This window comes from Ranitomeya variabilis, chromosome 1 (assembly GCF_051348905.1).
Source record: "Ranitomeya variabilis isolate aRanVar5 chromosome 1, aRanVar5.hap1, whole genome shotgun sequence".
NCBI lineage: Eukaryota > Metazoa > Chordata > Amphibia > Anura > Dendrobatidae > Ranitomeya > Ranitomeya variabilis.
In genome coordinates, this window is record NC_135232.1 from 645336598 (window position 1) to 645350580 (window position 13983).

The 13983-nt window shown below is 39.4% G+C and overlaps 1 protein-coding gene across 5 annotated transcripts in view; it reads right to left on the reverse strand.

The window, feature by feature from the left end:
* The window catches only part of RGS6 (regulator of G protein signaling 6), a 758999-nt gene that overhangs the window by 44874 nt on the left and 700142 nt on the right, over positions 1 to 13983 (reverse strand). For all 5 annotated transcript variants that reach the window (XM_077261994.1, XM_077261976.1, XM_077262004.1 and 2 more), the window contains 4 exons: positions 7970 to 8031; positions 2248 to 2358; positions 1124 to 1249; positions 405 to 591 (listed from right to left, as the gene is read on the reverse strand). In XM_077261994.1, the coding sequence (XP_077118109.1) occupies positions 405 to 591; positions 1124 to 1249; positions 2248 to 2358; positions 7970 to 8031 (486 nt within the window). The remainder of the gene's footprint in view (positions 1 to 404; positions 592 to 1123; positions 1250 to 2247; positions 2359 to 7969; positions 8032 to 13983) is intronic.

The window sequence follows — 13983 nt, forward strand, 5'->3', positions numbered from 1 at the left end:
CATTTCATGTCAATTCTGTGATTTGGCTGAGTTCAGTAACTCTGGGGATGAGATACTGCAAGAGATTGCTGATACCTGATAAATCGCACACTCCAAGAAGGACACAGACACTGACACTTTCAATACCATCATCTGTACTCCAGAGGAGTGCATTTTGATATCAATGCAGCTGAAGGAAAGCAAATAGAGTGGGAGAAAAGCAGAGGTTTGGATACCATTTACATGCAATTTTTGTGCAGGAATGAAGACAAATCCCCTAACAAAGCAATTTGCAAAGTTTCATAACAGTCCATACTAGCCAAAAATCATAAAAAAACACAAAGTTTAGTTATGCTTTTACTGTAAAAACAAATTAAAAAAAATCATTTAATCATTAAAGTTTTGAACACTCTGTCATCTGATACCTGTGCATCTTCAAATGTGTACCTCCCAGGATCCTTAACATTTTGGCTTGTCTTCTCAAAACTGTGGGAGTCTAAATTGATGGCACTTTGCGCCCCAGGGGCCAAAAACTCTTGCCATATTTCTTCTACCCTTTTCGGTACTTCCTGCAAAGGCTGCTTCTTCAGATCTTGGACAACCAGCCAAAACCTTTAACATACATTGTAATACAATTATAGTTAGCGCTTTACCATGTTGCTAGTGTCACAGGATAAACAATATCGCCATCTAGTGGAAAGGGATGTAAATTGTCTATAAAATCATTCTCCATTTGGTACATGCACTTGATTGTTATTTGGATAATCAAAAAAACCAAATGAGCTCAGTGATGCTCAAAATGAAGTGTGAACAGTGGATTTGATATCCAAAATACAGCACTTAAGGAGTTAGAGAAGTTTTCCTGAGCACATGGTTTACAAGGCCGTTTACATGTCTTCCTTCCCTTAAAGGAGTTGTCCGGCCCAAGTCTGCGGTGAAATAAAACCACTTAAAGTATCAAAAGATTCTTTGAAGAGATTCTGCTCACATGTCTCCTTACTATCTGTCAAGGACAGTGTGGATCTTCTGAAAATCCTATATTCATCACTGTTCGTAATCTCATCACGTATAGTGAGAAATTATATTTTTTACAATTAAATAATTGCAATAACCATAGTACCCTATATAACATTAATTCGCTAACCTGAGGTTTTCAGAACTGAACTCTGACTCCACAAAGCGAAGAAACTGCTCTCGTCCTACTGGGTCTTTAAGCATTTCATCCACGGAGAAACCCCACCTCTTCACACGCTGCTGAGTTGGCTCTTTGCTTTAATAGGACAAGTAAGTAGACATGGATTGTATTAAAACATTGATACTACACAATGTATTTTCATTCATTTCTATTTCAGAGTTGGAGACTTAAAGGGAATTTGTCAGCAGGTTTTTGCTACATAATCCGAGAGCAGAATAATATAAAGCAAGAAACCCTGATTCCAGCGATATGTCACATACTGGGCTGCTTGGTACAGTTTTTATGGAATCTCCGTTTTCTCTGCTGTAGATGAACCAACGGTCAGAATGCTCAGCTGTGTATAACCCCGCCCACACCCCTGATTGGCAGCAAACTGCCAATCCGTTGTGGGGTTGGAGTTGCATAAATTAGCCTGACTGGCCTGCACATAAGACCTAATCCTGCAGTGATAATTTCTTGCTGACGAAACATTGATTGTATAGAAACTACAGCACGCAGCCTAGTAAGTGACACATCGATATAATCAGGCTTTCTTGCTCTATTATGCTGGTTTCAGAATAAGGGGGAAAAAAATCTGCTGACAGTTTCCTATATATCTAGATATTAAGGATGTGAACATCGTAACATTTGCTCATGTCCACGACGACTAACTACAATGTTAATATTTTGTTATAATAGACTGACAAAGTAAGGATATTTTACTAAATATTTTACTAATGCAATTTTTATAACTGATAATACTTTCACCCTTCCTTCAGGTGAGATTTGCAAATAAATGGGCATCTTATAGACTGTACATTGCACCGCAAAGTTTACGGAGCCAGTCTTTATTTGTTGGTGAAAAGAGAACTAAAATTTAACAGAGAGAATCAGTAGAGGCACAATTTAAAATATTTCCTGAAATCACAATATTCTGAAAAAGGGCTATTTACACTAAAATCTGATGTTAACTACCCTCATAAGAAGATAGGGAGGATGATGGTGTAGATAACGGTATTGAAACATCACTAACCATATAAGAACACCCACAGAATCTAAGCAGCATACTGTAATGGTAAGGGTTAAACATTTACCTAATTTCTAAATCCCAGAAAGTTGTGTCATCACTTATCCACGGATTGGAAGGATCAGGCGCGGTAAGGAAAGGATCATATTCTGTGTATTGTTCGGAAAAAGCAATAAAGCTGCAGAAGACAGAAATAAATGTCCTTCGTGTTAATAACTATTACAATCTAAGTAAACATCTGGCGGAAGACAATTTAGAACACAATTTAGGTGATCAAGGCACATGTAATTCAACCACATGTATGATGTCTACAATACACCTTGAAGCTGCTCATGGAACATTACCCTTTTCACTACAGCCAATTTTTGCTTTTGTACTCTTGATTTTGTCTTCCTTCTTGCAAGCGTCATAAATCAAACAATGCAGTAATACAGGGGCCAAAAACCTTCATGGACCTATCCTCCAAATAAAAAAAATGAAGGCAGCACACCATTTAGGAAAAATAGAAATAGTTATTAAATAGCCCATTGGGGCTCAGCTATGTTTAAGTTCAACTAAGAACCTTTGCAACATTTATCTTTTTCAATTCTTCAAGAACGACCTCTTTTAGAGTCAGGATGTTGGAGAGTGATGACAACTTGTCTCTTCTGAATTCCCGATAGGTGTTCAGTTGGAGGCAGCTCAGGAGACACTTGGCCACTGAATCACTTTCACCCTGTTTTTCTTCAGAAATGCAACAGATGTGTGTTTTGGATCATTGTCATGTTGGAAAAGTGAACGTCTACCAAGAGTATGGAGTGATGGGAGCATTTTCTCTTTCAATATAGAGCAGTACATCTGTGAATTTATGATACCATTAATGAGATGTAACTCCACGACACCAGCAGCTCATGCAACCCCACATAAGGACACTGCCAACACCATGTCTCACTGTAGGTACTATACATTTAGAAAAATGAATTTAGAACAAAGTATGGTGCCTACAGTGACACATGGTGGTGGCAGTGCCCGATTTGTGCCGGCTGGCAGATCTTGGCGTGCACATTGCGCATGTGCCTGCCATTTTCTCCCAGAAGAAAATGCCGGTGGCCCGGGAAACTTCATGGACAACGAGGGACTCTACTTCTCTCTTCTCTAATGTGCGATCACATCAGAGGAGAGAGAAATTAAATGGAAAATCTAACTTTTTTTTAAGTCGCCGTTATTCCGTTAATAACGGCGTTTACAACACCGGGGTCTGTAAAAACCGACCTGAATTATGCTCTCTGTGGTCTCAGCTACCCCCGGTAGCCAAGAACCTTTAGAAATTCCGACTCTGGGGGGCACTATACTCTTATTCCTCAGCGCTGTTAAAAGGCATATCGGTGTTTGTTAAGGGGTTAAGTGCTGAAAAAAATCCAAAGTTTGGTAAAACAAATGGACTATCTTTTGCGTGTAAAAAAGATCATTTAATCACCCGTGCTTTTTTTTGCAATGTAGTGGCGACAAAAAAACTAATTTGTTTCTCGCTACACCATTTAGCAATCGGGTTAATTCTTTTTTTATATTGATAGATCGGGCGGTTCTGAACGCGGCAAAACCAAATATGTGTATATTTGATTTTTTATTGTTTTATTTTTAATGGAGTGAAGGGGGTATTTGTACTTTTATATTTAACCCCTTTACCCCCAAGGGTGGTTTGCACGTTAATGACCAGGTAAATTTTTACAATTCTGACCACTGTCCGTTTATGAGGTTATAACTCTGGAACGCATCAACAGATCCCGGTGATTCTGACATTGTTTTCTCGTGACATATTGTACTTCATGAAAGTGGTAAATATTCTTTGATATTACCTGCATTTATTTGTGAAAAAAACTGAAATTTGGCAAAAATTTAGAAAATTTCGCAATTTTACAATTTTTAATTTTTCTGTAATTAAATCACAGAGATATGTCACACAAAATACTTAAGAATTAACATTTCCCACATGTCTACTTTACATCAGCACAAGTTTGGAACCAAAATTTATTTTTGTTAGGGAGTTATAAGGGTTAAAATTTGACCAGCAATTTCTCATTTTAACAACACCATTTTTTTTTAGGGACCACATCAGATGTGAAGTAATTTTGAGGGGTCTGTATGATAGAAAATAACCAAGTGTGACACCATTCTAAAAACTGCACCCCTCAAGGTGCTCAAAACCACATTCAAGAAGTTTATTAACCCTTCAGGTGTTTCACAGGAATTTTTGGAATGTTTAAATAAAAATGAACATTTAACTTTTTTTCACAAAAAATTAACTTCAGCTCCAATTTGTTTTATTTTACCAAGGGTAACAGGAGAAAATGGACCCCAAAATTTGTTGTACAATTTGTCCTGAGTACGCTAATATCCCATATGTGGGGGTAAACCACTGTTTGGGCGCATGGCAGAGCTCGGAGCGAAATTTGACTTTTCAATGCAAAATTGACTGGAATTGAGATGGGACGCCATGTTGCGTTTGGAGAGCCCCTGATGTACCTAAACATTGAAACCCCTCACAAGTGACACCAGTTTGGAAAGTAGACCCCCTAAGGAACTTATCTAGATGTGTGGTGAGCACTTTGACCCATTAAGTGATTCACAGAAGTTTATAATGCAGAGCCGTAAAAATAAAAAAATCATATTTTTTCAAAAAAATGATCTTTTCGCCCCCAATTTTTTATTTCCCCAAGGGTAAGAGACAAAATTGGACCACAAAAGTTGTTGAACAATTTGTACTGAGTACGCTGATACCCCATATGTGGGGTTAAACCACTGTTTGGGCGCATGGCAGAGCTCGGAAGGGAAGGAGCGACATTTGACTTTTAATGCAAAATTGACTGGAATTGAGATGGGACGCCATGTTGCGTTTAGAGAGCCACTGATGTGCCTAAACATTAAAACCCCCCACTAGTGACACCATTTTGGAAAGTAGACCCCCTAAGGACCTCATCTAGATGTGTTGTGAGAGCTTTGAACCCCCAAGTGTTTCACTACAGTTTATAACACAGAGCCGTGAAAAGAAAAAAAAAAAATTTTCCCACAAAAATTATTTTTTAGCCCCCAGTTTTGTATTTTCCCAAGGGTAACAGGAGAAAATGGACCCCAAAAGTTGTTGCCCAATGTGTCCTGAGTACGCTGATACCCCATATGTTGGGGTAAACCCTTGTTTGGGCGCACAGGAGAGCTCGGAAGGGAAGGAGCACTGTTTTACTTTTTCAATGCAGAATTGGCTGGAATTGAGATCGGACGCCATGTCGCGTTTGGAGAGCCCCTGATGTGCCTAAATAGTGGAAACCCCCCAATTATAACTGAAACCCTAATCCAAACACACCCCTAACCCTAATCCCAACAGTAACCCTAACCACACCCCTAACCCTGACACACCCCTAACCCTAATCCCAACCCTATTCCCAACCGTAAATGTAATCCAAACCCTAACCCTAACTTTAGCCCCAACCCTAACCCTAACTTTAGCCCCAACCCTAACTGTAGCCTTAACCCTAGCCCCAACCTTTACCCTAGCCCCAACCTTAACCCTAGCCCTAACCCTAACCCTAATGGGAAAATGGAAATAAATACATTTTTTTAATTTTTCCCTAACTAAGGGGGTGATGAAGTGGGGTTTGATTTACTTTTATAGCGGGTTTTTTTAGCGGATTTTTATGATTGGCAGCCGTCACACACTAAAAGACGCTTTTTATTGCAAAAAATATTTTTTGTGTTACCACATTTTGAGAGCTATAATTTTTCCATATTTTGGTCCACAGAGTCATATGAGATCTTGTTTTTTGTGGGCTGAGTTGACGTTTTTATTTGTAACATTTTTGGGCACGTGACATTTTTTGATCGCTTTTTATTCTGATTTTTGTGAGGCAGAATGACTAAAACCAGCTATTCATGAATTTCTTTTGGGGGAGGCGTTTATACCGTTCCACGTTTGGTAAAATGGATAAAGCAGTTTTATTCTTCGGGTCAGTACGATTACAGCGATACCTCATTTATATCTTTTTTTATGTTTTGCGCTTTTATACGATAAAAACTATTTTATAGAAAAAATAATTATTTTTGCATCGCTTTATTCTGAGGACTATAACTTTTTTATTTTTTTCGCTGATGATGCTGTATGGAGCTCATTTTTTGCGGGACAAGATGACGTTTTCAGAGGTACAATGGTTATTTATATCCGTCTTTTTGATCGCGCGTTATTCCACTTTTTGTTTGGCGGTATAAAAATAAAACATTGTTTTTTGCCTCTTTTTTTTTTACGGTGTTCACTGAAGGGGTTAACTAGTGGGACAGTTTTATAGGTCGGGTCGTTACGGATGCGGCGATACTAAATATGTGTACTTTTGTTGTTGTTTTTTATTTAGATAAAGAAATGTATTTATGGGAACAATATATATATTTTTTTTTTTTTAGGAATTTTTTTTTATTTTTTTTTACACATGTGAATATGTAATTTTTTTAAATTTTTTTTTACACATGTCAATATGCCCAGGGGGGGCATCATGTTATAGTGTAAGATCGCTGATCTGACACTTTGCTGTGCACTGTGTCAGATCAGCGATCTGACGTGCACTCCTGCAGGCTTACCAGTGCTTGCTCTGAGCAGGTGCTGTGAAGCCACCTCCCTGCAGGACCCGGATGCAGCCCCGTGGCCATTTTGGATCCAGGGCCTGCAGGAAGGAGGAGGTAGGAGATCCTCGGAGCAACGCGATCACATCGCGTTGCTCCGGGGGTCTCAGGGAAGCATGCAGGGAGCCCCCTCCCTGCGTGATGCTTCCCTATACCGCCGGAACACTGCAATCATGTTTGATCGCAGTGTGCTGGGGGTTAATGTGCCGGGGGTCGGTCCGTGACTGCTCCTGGCACATAGTGCCGGATGTCAGCTGCGATAGTCAGCTGACACCCGGCCGCGATCGGCCGAGCTCCCCCCGTGAGCGCGGCCGATCGCTATGACATACTATCCCGTTGGTGAGCATTCGGGCCCATGCCACCTGGACGGGATAGTACGTCACATGTCAGAAAGGGGTTAAAACAAAAAACTTTTTTTTACTTTTTTGCATTCTTCAATAGTTTTTATGAGAGACTAGAAGCTGCAGTTGTCTGATTGCTTCTGCTACACACAGGCGATGATTAAATCGCCTATATGTAGCAGAAATGCTCATTTGATTTGAGCGCCGACCACTGGGCAGTGCTCATAGCAATCCAGCTATGACAACCATAGAGCTCTGCTGGAGACCTCTGGTTGTCATGCCAACACATCGGTGAGCCATGATCACGTGACGGGGTCACCGATGGGCAGGATTTCCAGCGCGCCTCCGGTCGGTAAGTACAAGTTAAATGCCACTATCAGAGATTGACAGTGGCATTTAACAGGTTAACAGCCATGGGTGAATCGCGATTCCGGACCAATGCAAATCTAGAGAAGCAGTTCAGAGTAGCAAAATTATCCATACCAACTGACATCACAGCCACACCAAAGAGAAGCAGCTCCAGCCATCACAACAGAGGTGAGTTCATTAAATATTTGACAAAATATAGCAGGATAATATTCAAGTTGATAATTTTGTATGGTAACGGAATGATGGTACAAATATCAAAATGGCTCTTTGCAGACAAAAGTCCACCCCCAACATTTGACATAGGTCCGAGAGCACATAGATAAGACTAAAGTGTGTACTTTGCCAAAATCTTAAAAACATTTTAAGAAAATATAGTAATAAGCATCCATTGTTTCACCTTACTTTTGTAAAAAAAAAAAAAATACACAATGCACTCACCTATCAGCTACTTTGGACATCTTTAAACAATGTCGATCTATCTGAATATTCAGGAAATCTATCTATAATCAACAAAAAAATAAATCTCATATTAGTTAATTTTAAAAATAATGATACAATAGCAACACATAATTAACGCTCCAAAGTTGGTTAACAAATTAGCTACATAATTGGCAAATGTAAAATACACCATGGTTCTATATTTTCAGTCTTTTTTTTTTTACTTGATCCTTTTTTTTCTTCTCTGTTGGGGCCTTTAGGGGTAGGAGCTCACTGTATATTGCTAATTTAATAACTACATATAGCAGAGACTTAAACATTCTAAGTGGTCACTGCAGCCCACCAAAATGTTATTATTTAATGAGATTTCTCATTTATCACCTATCCACAGTTCTAGAGGATAAATTTATAATCGCTCGGGGTCAAACCTCTGGGATCCCTATGGTATTTCTATGGTCTTTCTGAATGGCTTTCTGTATCTGTCCCATACTGTAGAACTAATGGATTGGTGCTCAAAAGCTATTGATCCACTGACACAGAGGACTTTTGGAAGCCTAGTTTTTGGCAACTGAAGGTCTAAGAGATGGAACTCCCAGTAACCATATATTCATTAACCTATCCTGTGCTTACTTGTGTAATAAAATGTTTAGAGATCTATAAAGGTGCATTAAAGGGAAAGTATCTGTCTGTAAGACTCCAGTTATACAATGCTGTCATCTGTCACTAAATCGCACAACCCATGTTTTCCTGACTCAGTCTGGGGAAACACAGTGGAAACAAATCTCATACCTTAATTATTGACTACACGTTTCGAGAGCAGAACGCTCTCTTCCTCAAATCCCTGACTATTTTCCGTTATTTGTTAAAAGATTACTGTTTAGTATATTTTACTATTTATATTGCCTATATTCAAATGTATGTGATGTGTTTTATTGTATTATGGGATTCTGAACTGTGTAGGAATGTCCTTTGTAGCCAACATGTATATAAGACCTGTGTCGTGAACTGAGTGTTAATGGGCCTGAGGAAGAGAGCATTCTCCTCTTGACATGAGTAGTCTGTAATAAAGGTAAACCATTTTAATCCAATATAGAGTCCTCTTCTGACTTATTGGCAGGATGTCCAGCACCAATCCCCTTTTCTTTTTTCTCTTTATGGTTTTATTCCCGAGAAAATCACATTTTCTTAATATGTAAATGAGCTCCTAAGATCTATGGGTCGGGCATAAATCTCCCTGAGAATCTTCCTCAAGAGCTTATTGTACAAGAAAGGAGGTATTACCAGTGTGAGACATGTAATCACTGACAGTCTGCTCTCCTGATCTACATGTCTCACACTGGTAACTTCACCTTTCATTTATAATGAGCTCTGAGGGGGAGTAATGCTGCACCAAGCTCTTGGTCGTACGGAAAGATGCACCAAAGCCCCCTCATTTGCATTTGAATTAAATGTAATTTTTTGAGGCAACATACCATTTTCAGGTGATTATTAGGAGTGTCCAGATGTATTTTAAGTCTATCGGCCAAAGACCTTGTTTTACTTTTATTTCTATTTTTAGAGGTTAGTAATAAGTTTTATCTATTATTTTGTATTGAGTGCTTAGTCGGTGAGCTTACAGGTTAACTGGTTCGCACCTTTGCTATCCTATTCTGTGATGTATTTGTTCCCCCCCCCCCCCCTTTATGGCAGGTTTTTTCGTCAGGGACCAGTGGGTGGCTGAAGCATTGGATGTTTTCTCTGAAGCTGAACGGGATCATGGGTCTAATGAGACCCCTGAACGGAGGACAATGTTCCATAACCTTAAGGCACGCTACAAAGAGAACATCAAATACTTGTGGAAAACTTAATCACTTGAAAACTACATAAAAATAAAATATTCACCAGGGGTCTGAGCTTATCTATCACACCGGCAAGGAGGGCCAGAACACCTGAGCTCTTAAAGTCAAGTCTTGAACATCTTCCAAAAAACCAGAACAACCTAACAGGAAGCTTTAAAACACAAAGCAAGAACACATTTCTCCAGGAGAGAGTCTACCTTGCAAATAACTATTGCACGATTTCAAGAGTCTATTAAAGAAATAAAGCATAAACAAATTACTAGGGATTAATATGAATTTAAAAATTTAAAGAAAAAAACATTTCCAAATTCCTACAGGAGGATAAACAAGGAGAAGAGACTATTGATATCTCCTCCTTGGCTTTAGTAGAATTATCTGACACAGATCAGGGTCCACCTAGCTCCTCTAGAGGGAGGGGTGCTTTTGGTGGTCCATGTAGAAAGACTAATACATCTGAATTACACGAGAGAAGAGGATATATGCCCACAAGGAACAGTTATGCAAGAGACACCATCAGGACCTTTTTCGCCATTGTCCTCTTTTTTTTTTTTTTTAGGGAGGGAGGGAACGATGGGACCATATCCTCTAAGAGAAAGATTGGGGGATTACAATACACGGAAATGAGTGATTGCAATAAGACTATTAATATTTCACCCTACCCTCTGTCCCCTCTGGAGACATCGGTACTTTGCAGGGGCTTGTCCTACATACCCACAAATCACTTTGATGAATTTGGATGGGTGAAAGATATTAATCAAAAACTTTAGCGGAAAATTATTTTTAAGAACCACGACCATGCTGAATGTGTGTTATTGGGCACTATGGAGGAGGATCTACTGAGCATGAGGATACATGCTGATCTTTTGGATGAGAATGGAAGACAGCCAGGCAAGGGCACCTTTACTGATCTGAGGCCTAGAAGTAAATGAATGCCTCCTAATACAGACTATGATAGCATTGATATACAGTACTATAAATACTAACTTAGTAACTGAAGAGCAAAGACAGGTTAGTCATACACCAAGAAGAAATTACTCCAATCGAATATGTCTAGATAGGTGAGGGAGGCCCTAGACAATTTGTCAAATAACAAGGAATTGATATATTAGCCCTTCGATAAAGGAGAAAACCTTGTCATAATAGACCATATAAAATATCTACAAATGTGTAATGATATACTTGAGGATAAGGGCACATATATGGTCCTAAGGAGATATCCAACTGGAAATCTTTTTACAGGATCATGAATACCTTTTTAAAAAAAGCACTTGACCTTAGGATTATATCCAAAAATGAGAAGGATTTTATGTACCCCAAATTCCCAGTTATGGTTGTCTTCTATTCACTACCAAGAGTGCACAAGGGCCCAGATTAACTAAGAGGCCGTTCATTCATTGCAGGTATTGATTCAATTACCCAAAACTGTAGTTTATACATTGATAATATTCTTAGATCCTTTGTGATCTTGCTGCTCTCTTACTTTAGTGATACATCGAAACTCCTTCTCAAGCTGGAGGATATTGTGATAGGCAAAGAAGTACAGTTGGCCTAAATTGATGTAGAGGCACTGTACAGTAGCATCCCTCCAGATGTGGGTCTTGAAGCAGTTAAATACTAACTCATGCCTGTGGGAATAAAATTTTCCTTACATAACAGGTTTGTTTCTGAGCTGTTGGAGTTCGTTTTGAAGCATAATTTATTATCATTCAATGGCAAGTTCTTCCATCATCTCAGGGGCACTACGATGGTAAGTCCATGTGCCCCCACGTACGCTGATCTGTTCTTGGGCTCATGGGAAGACGCCATTGTTTATGGTGAGGACAGGATGTCCTGGTGTAAACCCCGGATATTGATCTGAGGTAGATATATAGATGACATCCTAATTCTTTGGTCCGAAGATGCCCAGTCCTCTGCAAATTTTGTGGGGGATTTGAAAAATAATGAGTTTAATTTAAAACTTACTAATGATATTGGTCATGACATGATTATCTTTTTGGATGTCAAAATACAGAGGGATGCCTTGATTTAGATTGTCACTGAGACATTCCGCAAGCCTACTGCCACCAATAAGCTTCTATAGTTGGACAGCCATCACCCACCCCAGCTTGAGAAGAGGGCTACCTAAGGAACAGTATCTCTATGTCTGGATAAACTGTTCATCCCTCATCAATTTTCACCACCAGGCACGAGATCTTGGGGACATATTCCTTGAAAGGGGCTACCCAATTAATGTTCTTAGCGAAGCCTTTAAAGTATTGGTTGTTAGGGGCAGAACATCACTACTTAAAAAGAGAACAAGGGAGGAGTCAGAATCTCTGGTCAGAATAACTGGAACATTCAATTATCAGTCAGACGAGGTGAGATCAATTATTCAAAAGTATTGGAACATATTGAAAACAGACCCTGATATATGTGACATCATTCGAAATGCCCCCTCCATCAAATATATAAAAAGTAGGTCGATTCGCAACCAGTTTGCACAAAGCACCTATTCCCACATCAAGAGACTTTTGACGTGGTTGGAAAATAGGGAGAATGGCATTTTCAAATGTGGAAAGTGCAAATTCTGTAAATAGATGTAAAAATCTAGAACCTTCTCAAGTACCACTGGTAGGAATTACCAATGTAGACATTTTGCGAACTGTAGGACCTCGGAGGTGGTGTATTCATTTCAGTGCACCTGCCCGAAGGACTATGTGGGAAAGACAAAGAATGGGCTACGGAGAAGCATATAGATGACAATACTAATGCACATGATAAATCAATATCCAATCATGAGAGGCAAATACATGAGAGCTATTTAGATGGCTTTAAATTCTGTTGAGGTAGTGGCGGTGAGTTTACAGTTTTATAAGGACTAAATCCCCTAAATCACTGTATAGTTAATTTAAATAGCATTTTGATGGAGACAGATTTACGGTACTTTAAAGGGAATCTGTCACTACACTACACAATCTGTCACTATTTGACCTATCAAAGAAATTAATATGGGTATACAGGTTATGGACTGCTGAGGAATGTGATACCTAGACATAGCTGAACTGGAGCGGGTGCAGAGAAGAGCGACCAAGGTAGGAGGACTGGGGGGTCTGCAATACCAAGATAAGTTATTACACTTGGGGCTATTTAGTTTGGAAAAACGAAGGCTAAGGGGTGATCTTATTACAATGTATAAATACATGAGGGGACAGTACAAAGACCTTTCTGATGATCTTTTTAATCATAGACCTGAGACAGGACAAGGGGGCATCCTCTACCTCTGGAGGAAAGAAGGTTTAGGCATAATAACAGAAGCAGGTTCTTTACTGTAAGAGCAGTGAGACTATGAAACTCTCTGCCGTATGATGTTGTAATGAGTGATTCATTACTTAAATTTAAGAGGGGACTGGATACCTTTCTGGAAAAGTATAATGTTACAGGGTATATATACTAGATTCCTTGATAGGGCGTTGATCCAGGGAACTAGTCTGATTGCCGTATGTGGAGTCGTGAAGGAATTTTTTTCCCCAAAGTGGAGCTATTTTCCACATGGGTTTTAATGCCTTCCTCTGGATCAACATTATAGGGCAGTTTAGGTTAGGCTATGGGTTGAACTAGATGGACTTAAAGTTTTCCTTCAACCTTAATAACTATGTTACTATGTTACTATGTTACTATGTACCTAGATGTCTCATATCAGATGACTTGTGGATAATTTATCTGTCATCATTTTATGTAAATTACATCTTCCAGGCTATGGGGGATGTTGTCTGGAAGATAACTCTGTCTCCTGAGCTTGTTTTACATGAAGGGGAAGTTACCAGTGTGATATGTAATGGCCGCTCTCTGCTCTCCTGATCTTACTGCAGAACTGTGTGCGATTATACCCGACACATCTGCAAGTTTCTTGCAGCTTCAGCCTCTATCTCACAGGCAGACAGGGCTGCAATATTGTCACAATACAGAAGAGCTCAGAGAGCTGCAAAACATGTGTTTGCAAGAAGACACATCTAATTTATCCTGTGTTAGTTACTTTGTTCACACTGGTAACTCCCCCTTCACGTAAAATAATCTCTGGAGGCTGAGTTATCTTCCAGGTAGCGTCCTCCCCTCAACCTGGAAGAGGCCATTTACATAAAGTAATAAAAGGTGATTTATCAACCACCAGACATCTGATATGAGGCATATGGGTAGGAC